Below are 21,890 nucleotides of genomic sequence, written 5' to 3'. Positions count from 1 at the left end.
CATGAAACTGTTCTTAACGTGAGGTACCACTTTAGCTAATGAGGCCTCCTGCAGCCGGTGTGCCGCCGCCACACGATTTCTGTTCTCATCCTGAAGCAAAGTTCTTAACCCGAGGTACTATTTCTGGGTTAGCGGAGTCTGTAACCTGAAGCATCTGTAACCTGAAGCGTCTGTAACCCGAGGTACCACTTTATTTCCTTAGAACATAAGGCAGAGATAGCCAACCAGGCGCCCCCCAGCTGTTCTAGACTACAATTCCCACCAGCCTCAGCTCTGGAGGGCCCCACGTTGACTTCCCTTGGGGAGTGGTGTAAGGCTAAATCGGAGAGGCAGGACGTTTCAGCGGCAACATTTACAAGCCTGATTCATAAGGAAACGAGCAAAGTTTCAAAAGAGTCAGTGTCTGGGAAAACACCACCCGCTACGTGCGCGCGTGTTTTTAAGGGAAGCCAGAATAAATGAATAAAATATCCGGCTTTGTCAAAACCGTGCGGGAACACCGGGATCCATCCTAGACTCTGCCGCTACCTGTTTTCGACAGGAATCCCGCATTTTTAACGACGGTTCCTGCAGAAACCTGGCTTGTTTTATTCCTTCCTGTCCGTGCATAACGGCATCCGCCATAAGAGGGCGCTCATCAACCCCGCATCAGGCGTGCTATTGAGAAAGGGGGGAAAGGGAGAGCGCGGCTGAACTGATTTGGGGGACGGGGTGAGACGGGGAGGGGGGGGCGCGGCGGAGGATGCAAAGAAGCTTCTGAAATTATCAAAATGCCCCGGAGCTCGGCAATAAAGATTATAATGACTATACTCCCCACCACCAGCACCACCCAAATATGTATATATATAAATTGCAAGGAAGAGGTCAGTCATTTACCAGTCTGGTTGTGAATGGGTGTGACGGGGGGAGGGGGGGGATATGCCTCGGCGTGGCATTGTGATTCATGCCCATTTTTCAAAGGCGGGACCGTGGCCCAGTCTGAGGCACCCAAACAACTGTCTTCTAATATTAGCACGGCTGTATTTCTAGATCTATTATAGTCTGTCCAGACAGATCCCATTGTAATGGGATCTTTTATTAAAAGATTAGCACTATCTCCTGCAGTTGGTGGAAAAAAATCTGTTATCACTGAGTTATTTGCAGTTGTAGGAAGGGGGGTTGGTGGGGGGGCAGAGAGAGAGAGAGAGAGAGAGAGAGAGAGAGAGAGAGAGAGAGAGAGAGAGAGAGACTTGGGGATGGAGGGGGGAAGAAGGGGCAGACGGGGGGGATAAAGGGGGGGGGAGTCTGAAGAAGGATCGGCCGGACTTCGGTACAAATCCCAGTGACTTGGCAGTAAGCAAGAATGTTTGCCTGCATTTTTTGCTGTCTGTTGCCCTCTTGGTAAGGGCCGGGCACTGGACGAGGCTCGGAGGAGGTGGGGGGGGTTTATTGTTGTTTTTAAAGAGGCGGATTTTTGAATCAACACTCCCCATTTTTTTCCCGTTAAGTAATCGTTTGGTATAAAAGGAAATATCGCCTACTCAGTTTCATTCAGCGGTGCCAAAAAATGTTATTATAAATGAGTCCGCCAACTCTTCTTGAAAGAAGCCGAGAAGAATGCCAGACAGCGCTTAATAGACTAGCAACGCTGCAAAAGTTCATTAGGCCTGTTGCAATCGCGTCCGTCCCGTCTCTCCGCCTCCCCCGTCGTAGAGGATGGCTTATTATTTTATTCTTCGGGAAGAGGGACCGCCTACGTCGCCTCCCCATCGCCAGTCCCTTCTCCTTCTCCTTCTCCTTCTCCTTCTCCTTCTCCTTCTCCTTCTCCTTCTCCACCGCCGCCGCCACCTTCCATTGCAACTCCAAATACTCCAGACGCCCCCAAGTGAAAAGACTCACACTTGGGTATTGAACCGGGCATTAAACTTTGATTTGTTTTTGACGAGTCCCAGAGAGGGCGAAATATGTGCGCGCCAGACACTTAACTACTGTTTGGAGGTGTGAGGGTTAGAGATTTATGAGTAGCCACAACATCTGGGGCGCGGGGCTGGTGGTGGGGAGACGGCGGGAGGGGTGGGGAGACCGTGCAACACTCACCCCCCCCCCAGTCCAAACACTTCCAGGGAGAGGGGCGCAGGAGAGACAGACAACGAGGACAACGCGGACAACGCCAAGGCTTCGTCTTTTTCCTCTCGGGAGGAAAACTTCGTGACTGCTCAGTCGCCGTCTAGCTCAGCTGCACCTCCTTGCAAGCATAGATCTCTGCACACACAATTCTCTTCCGTTCCAAACGCAATCGCTGTTTTGCAACTCGCATATCATCCCCCCTCCCCGGCCAGGTTGGGTTGGGAAGGGGCTAGGGAACTCGGGTGGGAAAAGCAGGCGCTGCAAACCAGCGAAATGGGCTTTCGAAACAGACTCCCTAAGAAGTAGCGTCTCCTGTCTAAACGCGCCTCTCTCCCCCTTCTTTTCCCTGCGCCCTGGTTTATTAGTGGAGTCAGGGGGTGCTCTTATAAGCTTTTCCCCCCCCCCTTTTATTTTAAGGTTACTAGAAACTGTTGTTGTTGGCTTCAGACACACGCACACAAACCACCACAACAACGTACGCTCCTTTCCTTCCTTGCTACCGCAGACGGTAAGGAAGGTGAGGCGAGTCCCTTTGGGTAGGTAGGGTCGCTCTAACCGCCAGTGTGGCGAGTGGAGTGCCTGGCTTGCGGAGCGTAAAGACTAGATGGGCGCGCGTGTCTGTGTGTGCCCGCGCGCGCGCACCTAAAAAAAAGGGGGGGGAGGTCGGATCATTGGAAAGGGTTTCACACTGATTCGCACTCAACTTTTAAAAATCTCCAACACTCTTCCCCCCCCCCCCACCTCCGAACACACACAGACACTCGCGCGCGCACACACACATTAGGAGACCGCCCACCGCAGAGCTAAGACCCCATAGATTTAAAGAGAGGCAGCATTCAGAGCCTGACGTTCATTCAATAAGCAGCCTTGTCTGTCTGGCGTGCTCTTTCGTTTCCCTCGTCTTCCTCCTGCTACTTGAGAGGTTGCGTCTTCTCTTTCCGCTGGAGGGAAATAACTAAGGATGTTAAATCAGAGAATCTTCCCGGGCATGGTTTTTCTCCTGCTGTTTTTCTGCCACTTCATGGAAGATCAAACAGCACAGGGTAAGATGCGCTTTTACGCCTTTTTAATGTGCAGATGTGCCTATTCTGTCATCCGTCTGCCTAGAGAGAGTCTGTCTGTCTACCCTTTCTGCCTTCTTCCCTGACGCTTTTCTCCAGAGACTCCCGTCAGATGAGCTGACTGTGGAACTCAACGGGGCATGCCTCTGAGCAGACATGTCTGGGATTTTGCATGTCTACGGCTGCCGTCTCGGACATAAATAAACAAGTCCGTTCAACTCGCACTGGGACTTACTTTTTTGGGTGGAAACGTGCTTAGGATCGCTCTGCGCGGGCCCCTTAGCACAAATGGCGCAGAGGTGACAGGGCGATCCGCGTCTGGCCGGGTGCATCGGGCAGGGAAGCGAGGCGCAATCATCATTAAAATCTTGATTGCCTTCATCATCATTAGCTCTAGCCTCTTTTCTCAATAGCTTTTATCTTGCATCCCTAACGCGCTGCAGCTTAAATGAGCCGCTGCACCAGCTCAGAACTTTTCTGAGTTCGACCACCACGGAGGTCTGGTTTTGAACATGTGTGAATCTGTGTGTGCTCCCGCGCGCGCCTGAGAGAGAGGGAGGGAGGGGAGGCTGTGCAGTTTTGTTTTTGTTGTTGCAGCTTTTTGGTAAGGTTGCTGTTTAATTTGCTAAAATCATCTTGGCGCGACGAGGATGGGAATATGGACTCCGAAAGGAACTCATTATTATAGCTCACACTCCTAGAGGAAAAGAGTTTTTTCAAGTTTGGATAATTGTTTTATGTGCCCCTGCTTTCCTCTAGTTTTATGCCATTCTGTGAACTTTGGCAAAGGGTATCTTAGGGTGATTAAAAAAAAAACCAACCCACAATGTAACCACGTATTTACGACTAAACGCGTTTCGCCCCATCTCCACTCCAGTATTGATTAGATGTGGATTGAGGGGTTATTAGGATACTTCTACAGTTTAGACTTGGGACATTTGTTTCTGTTTCCTTTGTTAATGATTATGCCTCCCTTGGTGCTATATTGCAACCTTAGACTGACAGCAGCTAAAATACGATAATTATTATTACCATTACTCTTTTGAAGTTTTGAGGCGGATAGATTTGGTGCTTGGGACCACGTTAGTCGTGTGTGTGTGTGTGTGTGTGTGTGTGTGTGTGTGTGATTTCCTTCTGAATTCTTTGCTCTGGCAAAATTCCCATATGGATAAAGAAGCAGAATCGATTGCCACTGAGTGTTTGGAGGAGTCACATTGGTGGTTCACGAGGGACTCGCCCCCCCCTCCCCCAAATTCTTCAATCTCAGAGAATGGAGCGACAGGTCTAATCAGTGTTCTTGGTTCGGATCCAGAAGCAGCAGCAGCAGACCAGCCGCAAGGTTGTTGTTGTGGGTAACCGTGTGTTTGTGCGCGCGTATGTTCCCCCAGTTGTTTTTCTCTAGTAAACCCGTGTAAACTTGTGTAGCTTAATCCGATTCTTCTCCGCTTCCCTCCTCCTGCGCTTAGCAGTACGCGTGCACACTTCGATCACTCACTCCTCTACTACAAGCCATCTATTTCTTCTATTGATGAAATCAGCAAAGTTTGATGATTTCGAAAGACTACGGTTTTATCATCGCTGCTACCACCGTTGCCAAATCCTATACTTTGGGTGGAGGAACGGGAAAGACTGTAGTGAAATTTCCCCGTCGGTTGTGTGTGCGTGTGTGTGCCAACTTTTATGTATGAATTAAGCAAGGGGGTGGAGTGTGGGATGGACAAATGAGGGGGAGATAATAAGCGTCATTCCCCCCCCCTTATGATCTTCTCCTTCCTTTTTAAAAAAAAAATAACTCCTGAGACCTATTTCGCACCCCTGCCACGTGCAATTAAGTCTTTTCGGGCCCCCACCCTACCCTACGCGCCACACTCCCCTCCAAAGCTACAGCGCTTTCTCCATATGGAAAAGTAAGATGTCAAATTGGCTTGATCAGGTTATTGGAATAGCGCTTCCATTTGGTCCAGAGGAGAAGCTTCAGGTTATGAAACCGGACAAATAAAAAGTAAACAGTCTAGTAAAAGTCAATGAAAGCCGCACGTGTTGTGTCTGGGTCACTGGTAACTGACATTGATATGGCTGGGTCTCTCTCTCTCTCTCCCTCTCTCTTTCTGAATGCAGCTGGGAATTGCTGGCTCCGGCAAGCCAGGAACGGCCGCTGCCAGGTCCTCTACAAAAATGGTCTCAGCAAGGAGGAGTGCTGTAAAACCGGCAGGCTTACCACTTCTTGGACCGAGGAGGACGTCAGCGATCACGTGCTTTTCAAGTGGATGATTTTCAGCGGGGGTGCCCCGAACTGTATCCCATGCAAAGGTGGGGGCCTCTTAAAAATAAAAAAATAGGAAAGGGCTGTATTTCTTCGCCAGGGGTGTTCACATGTTGCATTCAATGAGTTGTGTGACAGCTTTGTACCTGTGTCCAGTGTAACATGTGAATGTATCTGTTAAGTTGCACAGTACTGAGTCAGACACCATTGGTCCACACTGACCAGTAGTGTTTGCTCTGACCAGCAGCGCTTCTCTCTCCAAGGTCACACAGGCAGAACATTTCCCCCAGTCCTGCAACCTGAGAACCCTTCTTATCCCTGAAGCAGTCAGAGGTTGGGCTTGCTTTCTTCTGCATAGAAAGCTCTAAAACTGAGTTGCCGCCCCTTCCTAGGAAGGAGGAGACTTCTCACCCCACCCACAGCAGCCTAGGGCTTCGTAATTTGTGCCAAGGCTCAGAGCCCAGGCATCTGTTTTCAGTGCCATGGGCTCAATCCTATTCCACCCTGAGATCATCTGGTAAAGGGTGGGTTATATGCTGAATACCTAACTAACCATGTGATACATGTAGCAAGGCAGAAGAGATTAAAGTGCCCCTGAGCTGGTAAGGGACGCGGGTGGCGCTGTGGGTTAAACCACAGAGCCTAGGACTTGCCGATCAGAAGGTCGGCAGTTCGAATCCCCGCGACGGGGTGAGCTCCCATTGCTCGGTCCCTGCTCCTGCCAACCTAGCAGTTCAAAAGCATGTCAAAGAGCAAGTAGATAAATAGGTACCGCTCCGGCAGGAAGGTAAACGGCATTTACGTGCACTGCTCTGTTTCACCAGAAGTGGCTTAGTCATGCTGGCCACATGACCTGGAAGCTGTACGCCGGCTCCCTCAGCCAATAAAGTGAGATGAGCACCGCAACCCCAGAGTCGGCCACGACTGGACCTAATGGTCAGGGGTCCCTTTACCTTTACCTGAGCTGGTACAGAGTGCATTTGCCTTGCCGTTTGTTGACTAGCGAAAGCCCTACAGTAACAGCGAGGGCTTCCAGATCTCAGGTTGGTGTCTCTAGACAGTCTGCCATCCAGTGTCTCCTTCTCTACAAGAAAATAAACAGCTTCTCCTTATAATAGACATCGCTATTTTATTTTATTTTTGAAGGAGAGTTCCTGGTGCTCTAAGACTGCCTCCAGCTAATTCTAGATGTGTTAAGGGGCAGCTACAGTTATGCAGAAATAAATTCTGCATGTGCTCTTCATAAGAGAGTCTGCAGGTAGGCTTGCCAGCAGTTCCCCCTGTGCCTCTAACAGCTGCACAACAAGCAGAAGTTTGGCAGGCCACCCTTTCCCAGCCAATTCATCTTCATGCTGGGAGCAGCTTTTTGCCACAAGGCTATTATGGCCACGGGGGCCCTGCCAGGAGCAACAACACCACCCCTGCTCCTCTTACTGACCACTGGAGTCCAAAGCATGCTCTGATGAAGACTCAAGTTGAGCTCTGGTTACATGGGGGAACATGGTGTGTGAGTGAGCATGAAAGAGGAAGGTGGCAACCACTACGAACTTTCTTTTAGTGGCAATAGTGTGCAAAGCTCCATAGCAACTTTTGCTCACCTGGTACCTTCCAGGTGTTTTCCTGCACTGGCCGGGGCAGATGGGAGTTGTAGTCCAAAACATAAGGAGGGTGCCAGGATGGCGAAGGCTGTTTTATAAAGAACTAAGGTGTAGCAAAGGGACGTGGGTGGCACTGTGGGTTAAACCACAGAGCCTAGGACTTGCCGATCAGAAGGTCGGCGGTTCGAATCCCCGCGACGGGGTGAGCTCCCGTTACTCAGTCCTAGCTCCTGCCAACCTAGCAGTTCGAAAGCACGTCAAAGTGCAAGTAGATAAATAGGTACCACTCCAGCGGGAAGGTAAACAGCGTTTCCGTGCGCTGCTCTGGTTTGCCAGAAGCGGCTTAGTCATGCTGGCCACATGACCCAGAGGCTGTACGCCGGCTTCCTTGGCCAATAAAGCGAGATGAGCGCCGCAACCCCAGAGCCGGAAACGACTGGACCTAATGGTCAGGGGTCCATTTACCTTTTAAGGTGTAGCAGCAACTCACTTACCCAAGTATCTTGGGCAGGATTATTCTAGAATAATAATAATTTTAAAAAGAAATGGATCGCAGCCAGGGCTTTTCAGAGAGGCACGTGCAACCTTGGGCTGTCTGTAACTTAAATGACCTCCCCAATGAAAGAGGGTAGAGGACAAAACCCAACAGGTTAGGAGTGCTGGATGAGCAGAGAAGATACTGCATAGCACAGTCAGTAGAGCATGAGACTCCTAATCTCAGGGTTTGAGCCCCATGTTGGGCAAAAGATTGCATTGAAGGGTGTTGGAGCAGATGATCCTTTACAATTCTATGATTCTAACGGACTGGAGAAAGGGAGGAGCTGAGGCAGATTTCCTCAAAGAAGCAATCTTTGACATGCATCTCACTTGTCCTGCGCATGCAGTTTCTCATTGGAGATTAGCCCCTTGGGCATGCCATCAGACGATTAAAAGGATAGCATGGCCCACCCTTTCAATGGAGGGGGGCTCTAATGTCTGTTGCTACTGCCCAATGCTTGCTATTGCAGGTTAATAACTGGGGAGTGCACAGACATTATTTTGTGCCTCTAGCACCAGAATAAGGGGCATTTGGGAAGGAGTGGAGTGGATACGGACTTGTGCGTCACGTTGAATGCATCCGGCTCAGCAAACGGGAAGATCCTGTGTTTTTATCTTATGGCCTTTTGCTACGGCGAGGGGAGAGGGGGTAACCTTCCTTATATTCTGGGTCAGCCTGTGGTTGTTTGTGAAGCTGTGGTGAGGACTCTGGGTGTTCAATTAAAGCAATGTCTCTGGGTTTTTCTTCCACCCGCCCCCAACACTGCCCTGCTCCCTTTCCCATTTCCTCTTTAGAAACCTGTGAGAATGTGGACTGTGGGCCTGGGAAGAAATGCAAAATGAACAAGAAGAACAAACCTCGGTGTGTCTGTGCTCCGGATTGCTCTAATATCACATGGAAGGGCCCAGTCTGTGGCTTGGATGGGAAGACCTACAAGAATGAGTGTGCCCTTCTGAAAGCCAGGTGTAAAGAGCAGCCAGAACTTGAAGTCCAGTACCAGGGCAGATGCAAAAGTAAGTTTGCAACTAATCTGTTCTCTGGGTCGCAATGCTGGTGGGGGGAGAAGGTCTATCTGGAAAATCAGAAGTTGCTGGTTCTCCCAGTATACTACTTATCATGGTATATAATGCAGGAGATACCAGTGCAGAAAAGTGCTTTGTGGATTCTAACTCAAGTTCCCCCAAGAAGGACTGTGTACAGGCCATACCTTTAAAGCACATGGCTTCCCCTCTAAAAAAGGGGGAAAGAATCCTGGGAACTGTAGTTTGTTAAGGGTGCCGAGAAGCCTGTCCTACCCATTTGTAGCGGAATGAGGTGGTAGAGTCCTCAGGCGGTTGGCTCAAGTGTTCCTCTTCAGGCTATAGGTGGGGAACGCCACTTGAAAATTACTCTCCCCCCAACCAAAAAACAATTAACATATGTACAATTAAAACATATGTATAATTAGAAAGCAAGAATGATCCTGGAGAATAGTTAAAGCTGATCCTGTTCCTTGATGCCCAAGTTGTTTCCATGTGCTGGGAGCTGTTACTTTTTCCACAAGAGAACATTCACAGCGTCCACCAGGGGTGGATGTTGGTAGTATGGCGAGAACAAAATTTGGCACGCACCCCTCCCCGCCTAAATATTTCTTATTTTCACAATAATTCCTTTTGATACAGTTGCTTTTTATGGCTCTTCTCAGTAGGGACCCATATAAATATAGATTTATTATTATTATTATTATTATTATTATTATTATTATTATTATTATGTGCCCTCTTGGCTTGGCAAGGGTTCACCACAAGGGGCACTGGGATGCAGAGGATGTGACACCTACTTCAAGTTTTGAAAACCGCAGTGCTATATCCATGTTGTGGCTAGTAAACCAAGCAGGGGTAGGGAACTGAATCAGGCCAATGGGCCGGATCCTTATGTCGCCTTTGCCGCCACAGATAAGGGAGACTTAAAACACAGCAAGTTCATTCCCTGTCCCACCCCCTGCTGTGTTTCAATTCACATTTGCATGGTGTTGTTCACACCAGACAGGAGGCAGATGTGTCCTCGCCTGGATGCGCATGGCTTTGCAACCCTCTCCACCTGGAATTCCTGCTCTTGCAGCTGTCATCTGCCTCATGTGTGGTGGCTGTCTCACACATACACATCCTTCTTAAGTATGAAGTAAATGCAGCTAGTCATATTGAAGCTCTACATGGGGCTATCTTTGAAGGTACTCAGAAACTCATAACTCATCCAGAATGTGGCCGCCAGACGGGGAACTGGGAGCAGCTGCCCGGACTATATAACTCCAGTCCTGAAATATCTACATTGGCTCCCAGTACGTTTCCTTGCACAATTCAAAATGTTGGTGCTGATGTTTAAAGCCCTAAACTGCCATGGCTCTGTGTACCTCCACCCCACTGTTCAGCCTGGACACTGAGGTCCCGCTCTGAGGGCCTTCTGGCAGTTCCCTCACTGCGAGAAGTGAAGTTACAGGGAACCAGGCAGAGGGCCTTCTCAGCAGTGGCACCCTCCCATCAGATGTCAAGGAGATAAACAACTACACAACCTGCTAAATACATTTGAAGGCAGTCCTGTAACAGAATTTTATATCCTGTTGGATATCCAGAGTGGCTGGGGCAGCCCAGTTGGATGAGTGGGGTATAAATAACAAATTACTATTATTGTTGTAAGCTGGTTTGAGAAAAACAGCAGTTTACCTCAAGAAACTAGAGGATTCACCTGGATTGCAACAAACACCATGCATATGCGACTTCAAAAACTGGAAGTGGGAGCCCACTGGATGAGGACTAAGCAGTCTGGCTTGTTTTTGCCTGCTCACACTTTACAAGCCCTGATGTGTGGGACAGACAGATATATTTGCAGGGGTGGAGCAGGTGGGCCAGAATGGTTTGAGAAAAACAGGCCTAATTAGCTAGAGATGGGCCAGAGACTCCCCACCACTGAGACAGAGTGGTCATCTCTTTACTATGTTCATTTCCATTTAATGTAAAAAGCTACTAAACAACTTCTCAATGGTTGCTGTTGGTGCCACATGTTATTCTAGGCTGCTTGGTGATGGAGGTGGTTCCTGTTGTTGCTCACAGGTCGTTCCCCTGTCTATTCTTTCAGAGACCTGTAGGGACGTTTTGTGCCCTGGCAGCTCCACCTGTGTGGTCGATCAAAACAATAACGCCAACTGTGTGACATGCAATCGGATTTGCCCAGAGCCTACCTCCCCTGAACAGTATCTCTGTGGGAACGACGGGATCACATATGCAAGCGCTTGTCATCTGAGGAAAGCGACCTGCCTGCTCGGAAGATCCATCGGTCTAGCCTACGAAGGAAAATGTATCAGTAAGTACCATGCATTGGGGAGGGGAAAACCTGAGAGGCCTGAATGAAGGAGGCTACACCATCCAACTTGGGATCTGTGCCTCATGGGTGGAAACCAATATCTGTATTGTGAGGGAAACACAGGGCTCCCTGCTCGGTGTCTAGTGGAGAGGCAGCCACAGGAGAGAACTGGCAGGTGGAAGGAGTGTTTATGGAAGGACCTTGGCTCAGTGATAGAGCATCTGTTCTGCATGCAGAAGATTGAATCCCTGCCATCTCCAGGCGGGGCTGGGAGAAAACCCAGTTTCGATTCCTGGAGAACGGCTGCCTGTCAGTGTAGACAATACTTGGCATAAGCCACTTCCTATGATCCTGTGTTTAACCTTTACCCTGACCAGTTCTCCTCTTCAAGTCATTTTAAATAGATTTTCCCCCATCTGAGGACACACACCCTCCTTCCTGCCCACAGAACCTCTTCTGTGTGGACTCTCCACCAGTTATCTTGGTAGGTTTTCTGAGTTCACCTCAGATGAGTGAGGGCCAACTGTATCTACTGAAGAGCGAGGAAAATACTGTTTTATAGAATCACACCGCAGGAATGTAGGACTTTGAACACTCAAAAGGTGCTCTATAAACTTTAAATATTACCATTTACGGTTATTGCAATCCCCATTCTGCTTCCTCTTGTCTCACGGGGAAGTTTACCAATGCGTGGAGTGGCAAATGGTTGTGGGGCTACCCTATTGGGAGCCAGATAGCTTCCATCAGTCGCCTTAACAAGAAGGGCAATGAGCACCATACAACAGCCAGTGTCAGAGAGTGTCTATTCAATATTGGCTGGACGAGACACCTGGATTTGGGCAACCTGTAAGCCAGAGGAACCCTCCAGAGTGGAGAGAGGTTGCTTTCAGGGTATCTGTGCCCCTCAGATATAGGTGGCATAAGCCAGCAAGGCAAATATATATTCATTTACTTTACACACACTGGCCCCCACAATGATTCTGTGAGGTATGATTTACATTTTAAAGTTAAAGAACTAAAGGCTTTGAGAGAAAGAGGGTGTGAGATAGAGACTTGATCAAGGCAACCTGATGATTCTGTGACAGGGATCTTATTTCAAACCACATTTGCTTGCCCTCAATTTCTGTTACAATTAAGATGGCAAGGTTTAGATCAGGGGTGAGGAACCTGCTGACTAAATATTCCATCATTGTTAAATGTTGGCTGTGCAGGCTGGGGCTGATGAGAATTGGAGCCCAACAATGTTGGAGCCCCAAGTTCCCCACACCTTGCTAAATTACTTAGATGAATCTATTTTAAACAATTATATTGACATAAAAAGGTGCCCTGAGGTCAACTTGAAAATTATTTTTAATAGCCATAGCTATTAACACTGCAGATAGAAAGTATCATCTTGCAAGACGCATTCTCTCCTATGTGAAAAGGAAATGCCTCTTACAAAATTCTGCCTGCTTCAATGCATGTGTACATCAGTCAAAGCAAATTTCAGCATGCTTCCCTCTTAAGAACTGCTGTGGCTTTTTTCCTATCACGGGAAAATGTACATAGATTGATGGGACAACCCTAATACATACACTCCATTCCCTTCCAACTCTACAGTGCTATGATTCCATGTCAATGACTTGAGATGTTAGGAAGCTGGCCTCTGTACCACTAGTATTTGTATTTTAATTAATTTTTATAATGTTTTTATAATGTTGCACTGTTTTAGTGTTGTTAGCCGCCCTGAGCCCGGCTTCGGCTGGGGAGGGCGGGATATAAATAAAATTTATTATTATTATTATTATTATTATTATTATTATGGGATGGCTCCACTGTGGCAGAGGTCCCATGCTATCATACCCCCCAACATTTCTCCAATGAAATTAGGGAGGTCCCATTCCATAATGATATATATATATATATATATTTCTATTTATGCCCCACACAACTTACTGGGTTGCCTCAGCTACTCTAGGCAGCTCCCAGCATATATAAAAAACACAATAAAACATTAAACATCTTAAAAAACCCTTCCTTATACCTCTGCGAACGTCCGCCTCATCTAGCGCCCATTCCGGCAAACGTCCGTGGCAAACCCGGAAGCACTCGTGCGCAGACACGGTGCTTTGCCCTGCGTCCTTTTTGGCTAGTGGTCGAGGCTCCAGAATGGATCCCAGTCGCAAAACAAGATACGACTGTACAGGACTGCCTTCAAACAGCTTGAGGGTCAGATAACTCCATAACCTCCAACATTTCTCCAATGAAAATACAGTAGGGACATCCTAGGGGAAAGTGGGACATTCTGGGATCAAATCAGAAAACCGGGATGGCTTCTCTAAATCAGGGCTGTCCTTGGGAAATAGGGACACTTGGAGGGTCTGTGCTATGCCCAAGTGGGCGCAAAAGCTCACAAAGCCCTAAAATAGGGCTTTCCATTGTGGGGAGCCACCTGGTTTAGAGCCACTGGATCCAAAGCCCTATGCATCCCCCGAGGTCCCCTGCCCCCATGATCCATGAGCTGATCCAACTAGTATTTGGATGTGGTGGTGACAAGTAGACATCTATAGTGTTGCACTGTTAATCAATTAAACTATCAAGTAATAATAATCCCCTAAAATTTCTCCTTCATCCGGCAACCATAATCATTCTAATACAATTTCTTTGCAACAGAAGAGGAGCAGATGGCAGTTTAAGTGACAGCAAGGGGAGAGGCTCAGGAATTGGGCTGGTGCTGAAATTCACAATTCCAGACTTGAAAAATGCAGATTTGGGTAACTCCAATAGGAGATTAGTACTGTGAGCCCAAAAATGCAAATTTGGGTAACTACAATATGAGGCTGGTATTATGAGCCCCAAATTTCTTCTCCGGTTCAGATTTTAACCTGAGTCCAATAAGACCTTCAGTTCTCCCTTCCATCCTATCACTCAGTACGCCAAGGCTGGAAAGAGGTTTTTCTCATCCCTTCTTTGTCTGATGCTATGGCTATGCACGCTACATGGCTTCACTACAAACTGTTATTTCCCCACTCCTGTGAGAGATCTAAATTTTTAAAGGGAGAATAGCTATTTTTGGTCCATGTAAAATAATATTCCCCATGAATTGTTGTTCAGGCAGTTGTTTCTGTTGGAATCCAGTTGACTTCAACACTGAAGCCATGTGGTCTGAAAACATCTTCAAAGATCTGGTATCCTCATGTATTTGGGGTTCCAGTGGGAGGTGGGCCAAAGATTTGTCCTCAGTAATTGTCAGCTGAATTAAATAGAAAGTTTTCTTGAACTAAAACCTGGATTTCTGGATTCCAGGAATACATTCCTACTTGGTTTTTAAGTAATTTTGGAACTTTTAGCATTTTCTTCTGCTGTGGTTTTGGTGTGGAAGACGAGGAATGGAATGTGTTGTGCAAGGGGCGCGCCAGTTTTTCTCTACTTTTCGGTCAAGACTAGCCATTTCAGTGGCATGGAAATTTCTAGAGAAAATCCATTTTTCTAATTCCATTTACCTGGCTGCTATATCTCTGCCATTTCCCCACTTGCTGCAACTTCTTGCACCTTCCTCATAGATCACCGTACCCACTGAGGAATTAAGTAATGAGATATCATTACAACTTTGCAAAGCCAGTCAGATTTGTATCACAGGCGGCAGCTAAGGGTCAGGATAAGTGAGGGCAACTGAAACAAACCTTTTTGCAAGGAGTACCCCCCAGAATTGAGACTTTCGTCACTGGCAGAAATACAGTCAAAAGCAGTTAATACTTCTAGCCCTAGTTAACTCCATAATTTTTCTACAAAACCCAGTTCCCTGCTGATTCCAGTATGGAATTTGAAGATACAGTGGTACCTCGGGTTAAGAACTTAATTCATTCTGGAGGTCCGTTCTTAACCTGAAACTGTTCTTAACCTGAGGTACCACTTTAGCTAATGGGGCCTCCCGCTGCCACTGCGCCGCCAGTGGGCGATTTCTGTTCTCATCCTGAAGCAAAGTTCTTAACCCAAGGTACTATTTCTGGGTTAGCAGAGTCTGTAACCTGAAGCGTCTGTAACCCGAGGTACCACTGTAGAGGGGTGGGGTTGCATGTGATAGGAGACGGCTTTTGCCTGTTTCCGCAGAAGACATGCTCCTCTCCATCTTCCAGAAACTTTCTCATTAACCTTGGAGATGCTTTTTAACTCTGTCCTATTGGGAAAACTTGGGAGTTCAGATCATTCGTTAAAGTTGTGCTCTCCCCTTTCTCCAAAATGGGCAGGCTTTTGGAGAAAGGGCTTTTTAACCTCGTTCTCACAAACAGTGGATAGTAAGTTAAACTCTCAGTGCTGTACCAATTCAGATTGCAGCTATGGACTTACATGATCAAATGCTTCTCCATACAATAAACAAATAAATGTAGTAGAAAAGTAGATCAAAAAGAGAACTTCTAGCTTAGTTTTTTCCTGGCATTCTAGTTTTCTAGGGATTTTTGTAGGGAGCTCTCTCTTTTTTTGCATTCAGCCATTTGAGCTCATATATACAGTCTCAAGAGGCATTGTCCTGGCAAGGTTTTACCACCTCATCTGCCATTTGTGGGCGTCAGACTTTAGATTAGCAACATATCCTGTGTCTTTTCCCCCAAGATCAAGCGGTGTGCATCACAGCTGAGCAGGGTTCTGAATGTATGTTTAACTTATTTAAATCCGGCACTCTATAGACACTACACCTCAATAGCTCCTTTGTACTTACATTCCCTTACATTAAAGGACTCTGTCCTGCTCTGCCACCCAGGCAGCTTTCCTAAGTGCTATTAAAAGCACATTTTAGTCCAGAATGCATCACTTGTGAGTATTTACAATGGATGATTAAAAGCAAAGAACTTCCTATTTTAAGTCTACAAGTGAAAAATGTAGAACCCTATTTGAGCATACCTGGGGAAATCAGCCAATTGGTGATATCTGCCAGTGTCAAAATTAGTGACAGGGAACCATCACTACCAACCCTGGTCATGCATGGTGCTAGGCTTGGAAAAAACAAATTCAGAAAAAATAAGCTGAGCCTGTTGTATCCCTGATGATACCACTGAGAGCATGGCAGGTTCTGGTCCCCCCCTCAGCTGCTTCAGTGAGCTTTCAAGTCATCTCCCCCCCCCCTACCCACTTGCCATATGTCTGGAATACGTCCATCAAAAATGGCATCCAGGTGGCATTTTTGGAAATCAGTCAATATGTCTGGGGAAACCCATATCAGTCCGTATCAGAAGTGTGGGGTTTTTTTTTTTCAAAAAAATTTTTTTTTCAAAAAAAGCTCAACAACCTTTTTGTCTGGATTTTCAGTTTTTTAAATATGGCGACCTTACATCCTTCCATTTATGTTTGGTCAAGGGATTAAAGCACATATTGGACATTTAGGTTAGCACAATTAAAGAAGATTGAAGTGCTCTGTGGCCTTAGTGTAACAAATCCACAAATTTGTGGCCTTAGTGTAACAAATATCAACAGACTTTCTGCAGTTAGGAAAGTGACGGGGAAGTACACTGAAAAGTGTGGGATGAAGGAACGATTAACACGAAGCTATATAAACACTGCACAAGCAAATCAGGAGGTCAGCTGGGGAACTACAGGAGATGAACAAAAGAAGGGGAGTTTCATTCATATTCACCGCTCTTATGCCTGGACCATTGAGAAATGTGATTTCCGCAGTGCTATACACAGCATGGGGGAAACTAGATCTCCCCAGGAGTGGGGGAATAACAGTGCAGCCATGTTAGAGTGCATAATAGCCATAGCATCCGAGAAAGAAGATAATACAAGTTTCAGCTGAAGGTTGTACAACTGAAGCCAACGGCTGATGTGATTCCCTATATAATTTACTAATTTGATAATCAGCTGCAAATTATATATCTTGTACTGAATTTATGGACAGAAAGAAAGGCAACAGCTACAATCTAAAAAGCACTTTGCACGTGGCCAAGATCTTAGATTTTTAACTTTTTTTAACAGCAGCTCTCCCCCTGCCCCGCCTCACCACTGCCCTATACAGTCACATACACTATACACTCCATGCTAAAACAATAAAGACTGCAGTGGATCCTTCAAGGTAAATAAATTTAACCTGGTATTAGTGTTCATGCACCACAAGCCATTGTACTGATTGCATGAAATGTTGTCCTCAGTTGGCTGTAAACATTGAAGCTAAAGGACCTTGACTTGCAAAATGTACAGCCAGTGACATTTCTACGCAAATTCAAACACAGGCAAAATGAGTACAGTAACCCTTCAAGACAGAGAGGTTTCTGATCACGCAATCTCCCCTTGCTTTGCCGTGCTAACCTAACACCTAGAGTGGGAGACAAAACTTTGATCTTGTTTGGGCTCCTTGCTGTAACACGAGCTGATTTTGCAACTCCTTCTGGTGTCATAAGTGGTTTGCTACATTATCTGACCCTTCTGAGAATGCAGAGCTAGTCATTCAGTGTGACCATTGCGGCTGGGTCTGCCACTGTTTATAAAAATAGAGGACTAATTGAGCCCTAGAAAGCAAGATGCTTCTCCCTCCCTCCCTCCCTCCCTCCCTCCCTCCCTCTCTCCTCGCATGCCTTTCCCTTAAAAATCCTATTCTGATCTTTGGCCTCAAAGATCGAGCACAGGGGTCTTGGGACCAGCAGCAATTACTAGTTTATAACATTGTGCCAGCACTGGGAGCTGTCCCTGTGCCCAGAGTTGGCTCAGCAGCTCATGTAGAAGCTGTTACATTGTCAGTAGGCCACTACCTCTGACCTGGAAGATCAGTGTGACACAAGAGCCACATAGCCCACTTCTAAGTCGTCCTGGGTTCCATGGGATTTGCTCCCTAGAGAGTATGCTTATGCTTATGGATCTCAGTGGCAAATGTGGGTCACCAACACCCCCTTTATCAGGCAACCTAGGGCCATTTTAAAGGCAGTCATGTGCGTTTTCTTTTATTCATAGGGAATGGGCCTAAAAATTCACCTTGAATCTGTGCCTTTTTAAAACTCTGGTTCCTTTCAAGGTGACTCTGAATTCTCTCTGCTTTGATTTGTGTCTCTAGTTCCCAGGCACTGTGTCTAAAACAACTCTGTGTTTCTTCATTCACTTGTAATGGGGAATCTAACATTAGCTAAAACTTTTCCCCTATTTTGGCCAGAGTGGATGAAGTTTGCAGGCACAGTAGTCCTTCCAGAGTGGATTATGCCTGTCAAAGTGGATAAATTGATCCAAGTGGGGTGTTGTTGTTTTTTGTGAGGGACATAAAAGGGATACATTTTCGTCCATAATCCTGAGTGGGCGGGCCTGTCTTTCTTTTTGATGTGGCACTTCAGCATGGGAGGGAAAGACTCCTGAATCACTCTGATTCACCTGGTTATCCAGCCCACACAGAGAGCTGACACTCACCCCTAGTGCTTCCCTAGAGTCAGGGCCAGCCCTACCACTAGGCAAAGTGAGGGACACGCCTCAGGCGGCAGATGCTGGTGGGTAGAAGCAGCAGCCACCCAGAGTTCCTCCTGAGCTCTGCAGCCATTCCCTTGTGTTGCCACACAGCCTCTCCTGGCCTCTCTAGGTGTGGTGAAGAGTATTATCCCGTCATTAGTGTGGAAGTAAGAATTCAACCACCAGCACAGTTGGTTTCTGTGTGTGGAGTAGAGGAGTGTCACCACCTTGTCCTTCACCCCAGACAACACAATTTTAAGGGCTGGCGCTTTCTGTGGTGGCTGTTGCCGATAAATCAGATTTATAGGATTTGGACTTGGCCATGGCAAGGGTTTCAGCTTGAGCCATTACACCCAAAGGCAAATAGAGTAAAACAATCCTAAGGCCAGCAAAGGAACAGATGGCACTCCTCAACCTTCCATGTTCAGAAAGTAGATCAGGCTAGCAAATGAATCTTGTTTCAAAACAGGAGAAGGAACAGGATTCTGCACCAAACAGGAGGATAGCAGTATAGCTTATGGGGTGCAGGGCAGGCTGGGTAGCCCACACAGCTCTGTCATCCATCACCTCACTGCTATGCCTCTCAGCCACCAGCATCATGACCCTGTCTCTCTACATAGCCTGAGCAGACAGCATTGGAGGCTGATCTGCTAGGATGAATGGAGCTCTGCCTTACCAATCTTAGTCTGTCCTCTGTCAGCCCCCACCTCCTAATAATCAGTCCAGAGAGTGGCATTAGCAGTCAGATTCCTCCTCCTCCTTCATCTCTTGCACTTGCAGAATTCAGTAGGGAGAAGGATGGGGGCAAAACCAGAATTAGTTGGCCTTGTCTCTTGCTCTACCTGCCGTTGACTCTGGTTGCATCTACTGTTGGCCTCCCTGCCAGTCCTAAGGGGCATCAGCTTCTGCTGATTGAGAGTGGAAATCAGCATAGCATTCCCTTGTGTTGCCAGACAGCCTCTCCTGGCCTCTCTAGGTGTGGTGAGGAGCATTATCCCGTCATTAGTGTGGAAGTAAGATTCAACCACCAGCACAGTTGGTTTCTGTGTGAAACCTCTCTGAGATTGCACTCACAGCCTCCAGTGCCTTTAGCTGAAACTCTCCCTCTTCTAGCTAAAACTTTCAGCCAGGGCCCCACCCTCCATCAGAAAACCAGGAGACAAGTAAAACTCAATTTTAAGTCCTAGCTTCTCTCCACACCTCCAGCTTCACTGCCTCCTGTTGGGCAGTCACAGGGTTGTTGTTTTTTGGAATCGTCTTTGTGACCCTGCAGAAATTGTCAGAATATAAATTCACAGTTACTTTGCTTTAGCTCTTTAAAAAAAAAACAAGCAAGCAAACAAACGTCAACCTCTTTCCCCCTCCCCTCTTTTTCTTTTTTTTTTTAATGAAAATCTCTTGTAGAGGCCAAATCTTGCGAAGACATCCAGTGCAGCACCGGGAAGAAATGTTTGTGGGATTTAAAAGTGGGCAGAGGCCGGTGTGCCCTCTGCGACGAGCTCTGTCCCGAAAGCAAATCGGATGAATCTGTTTGTGCCAGCGATAACACCACTTACCCAAGCGAATGTGCTATGAAGGAGGCAGCGTGTTCACTGGGTGTGCTTTTGGAAGTAAAGCACCCAGGATCTTGCAACTGTAAGTGAGATTTTTAACCTTCCCAGGAACGGTTATCTTCTGAAGGCAAAACAGCCCCCAGTTTAGGGAAGACTGACACCCTTATTAAACATGAAAGGGAACATGAGAGAGATCTTATGCAGAAAGATTTATATATTATACAGACGTCTTGTGGTTCGTAAGGCATAACAGATAGCCAACAGCGGACATTTTGGGGAGCCTTTTCTCATTGTAGGAAAGGGTCTGCTTAACATCAGAGGGCTGCCTTTAAATGCATCTTTCGGGCGATTTCCTGCCCTCGCTTAATATCGTTTGCTTCAGTGTGCTTTGCTGTTTGCTTTATTAACACTTGGCTACAATCTAATCGCACCCTCCCTCCCCACTCCCTCCCGCGACCCCCCTAGCTTAACACTTAACCACGTGGGCTGCTGTCTCCTTGCAGTTGCCTCTGAATGAAGGACTCAAAAAAATAAAAATAAAAAAGCAGTTTAAAAAACCTAGAACACAAGAGCACTTTTTATCTAATTTCAGGAATCTGCCAATAAAACCTGAGCCATTGAGTCTTCAGAACTTGCTGCAGTTATGACTTCATAGATTATGTAACACACACACACATGCACACAAAAACTTTATTGCGTAACAGCAGATGCCAAAGTGCATCTCACTACAAGCCACGCTTAAAAAAGCAAAACAGAAAAAGAGAGTAAAAATGCAACTCTCTATCACGGCTATGCAGGGGGCTTTGAAAACATGCTCTGAGCTGCTTCTGCGCTGTTGTTGTCCGTGTTTAAACAACAGCTCCCCTGTATTCTCCTATCTAGCCATTAATGAAGATCTTGACGAAGACGACGAAGACGACGACCAGGACTACAGCTTATCTTCCAATCAGTGGTAAAACTTCCATCACTTTTGGAACAGCCATTGGGCAAGAAATACAATGTCCATACTGTACATAAATGTATGCTTATTTATTTGGGGAAGAAAAAAGTATACATATAGTTGAATCTTGTAGACATTTATTTATACTGTGTCATGTTTTATAATTTATACATAAAAAAATGTCCGATTGACTGTACACCTTTTTTTTTTTTTGGAAGAAATTTAATCGTTATGGGATGAACAGTGTTATTTATTGTGAGGTCTCTTGCCTGTATAGTAAAGCTTCTTCTTCTTTTCTTGTAAACTATAAATCCATTCCTTAGAGCTTATCCCCCCCCCATCCCCGTCACAACTCTTCATAGCCTTGTTTCTGCCAGTGTTAACTCTTTTCCACTTTAACAAAACTTTGCATGTCAGTTTCCTGTTACATTTTTATTTATTGTATTTCCTTGCCGGTTCTGTACATACATCCACAATCCCTCGGGTATTTGTTTACAAGGAATCTTGACTGACCAAAAGGCGCTGTAAACTGACTTAACTATAGATTCGGGGTGCAATGAGGCAGTCTTTAAGGAAACCTCTTCCCCTTGGTTATCCCTTGGTTATGTTCTTCTGATTGATTCATGTTATTGAGGTGATCTCAGTGTACTGGACATTTCTACTGTACTATGAGAATCCAAACCCAAAGATCGGATTATGAAGGCCGTTAATAGCTATATGGCTAAATGTAATGAGAGCATAATTTTTTTACTGGGGGAAAAATACATTGTCACATGCATCAATGTTTTATTTGATGTTTCCTTTAAGATAGTCCTGCAGTTCCATTTTTAAAAGTCCTTTTCGTTTCTCATTCAAAGTGTTCACAGAATATTATATCAAAGCTTTATCAGTTCAAGTTTCTTGCTTTTCATAATACTTTTTTTTTCTGAGGCAATTTTATATTTTCAAACATGGCGAGTTAAATATAAATTCATTTAAATATATAGTTTTGTACTTTTCTACCATGTAAATGTGCAATGTATATAAAAGTTATAATGTGTATTTGTAAATAAATTATGAGTGAAAAAAATAAAAAAATGGATTTCTTTTCCCTATAA

At 46.2% G+C, this 21,890-nt stretch overlaps 1 protein-coding gene and 1 long non-coding RNA gene across 3 annotated transcripts in view; one reads left to right on the top strand and one right to left on the bottom strand.

Annotated features, from left to right (window-relative positions):
• Positions 1–3,665, bottom strand: part of LOC114606516 (uncharacterized) — a 14,980-nt gene extending 11,315 nt beyond the window's left edge. The window contains exon 1 of the long non-coding RNA XR_003708892.2: positions 3,403–3,665. This is a non-coding gene — a long non-coding RNA (uncharacterized LOC114606516). The remainder of the gene's footprint in view (positions 1–3,402) is intronic.
• On the top strand, positions 2,919–21,890 carry FST (follistatin). 2 transcript variants are annotated; one of them, XM_028748866.2, is made up of 6 exons: positions 2,919–3,149; positions 5,286–5,477; positions 8,361–8,579; positions 10,678–10,902; positions 19,705–19,935; positions 20,446–20,729. In XM_028748866.2, coding segments are annotated over exons 1-6 (951 nt in total). In that variant the 5' UTR covers positions 2,919–3,067; the 3' UTR covers positions 20,448–20,729. The 2 variants fall into 2 exon arrangements, with proteins under 2 accessions (XP_028604699.1, XP_028604698.1); XM_028748865.2 differs by lacking the exon at positions 20,446–20,729 and adding an exon at positions 20,736–21,890 and having other exon boundaries at positions 2,922–3,149.

Source organism: Podarcis muralis, chromosome 11, assembly GCF_964188315.1.
Source record: "Podarcis muralis chromosome 11, rPodMur119.hap1.1, whole genome shotgun sequence".
Lineage (NCBI taxonomy): Eukaryota > Metazoa > Chordata > Lepidosauria > Squamata > Lacertidae > Podarcis > Podarcis muralis.
The sequence above is the reverse complement of the archived record's forward strand: the minus strand, read 5'-3'. Positions and strand labels throughout refer to the sequence as shown.

Bases quoted from the DNA above. Each gene is read 5' to 3' on its own strand.
- FST (XM_028748865.2), top strand. From the start codon at position 3,068: ATGTTAAATCAGAGAATCTTCCCGGGCATGGTTTTTCTCCTGCTGTTT. The intron at 3,150-5,285 runs GTAAGATGCGCT...TTCTGAATGCAG, and splicing joins GGAAGATCAAACAGCACAGG to CTGGGAATTGCTGGCTCCGG. The intron at 8,580-10,677 runs GTAAGTTTGCAA...CTATTCTTTCAG, and splicing joins GTACCAGGGCAGATGCAAAA to AGACCTGTAGGGACGTTTTG.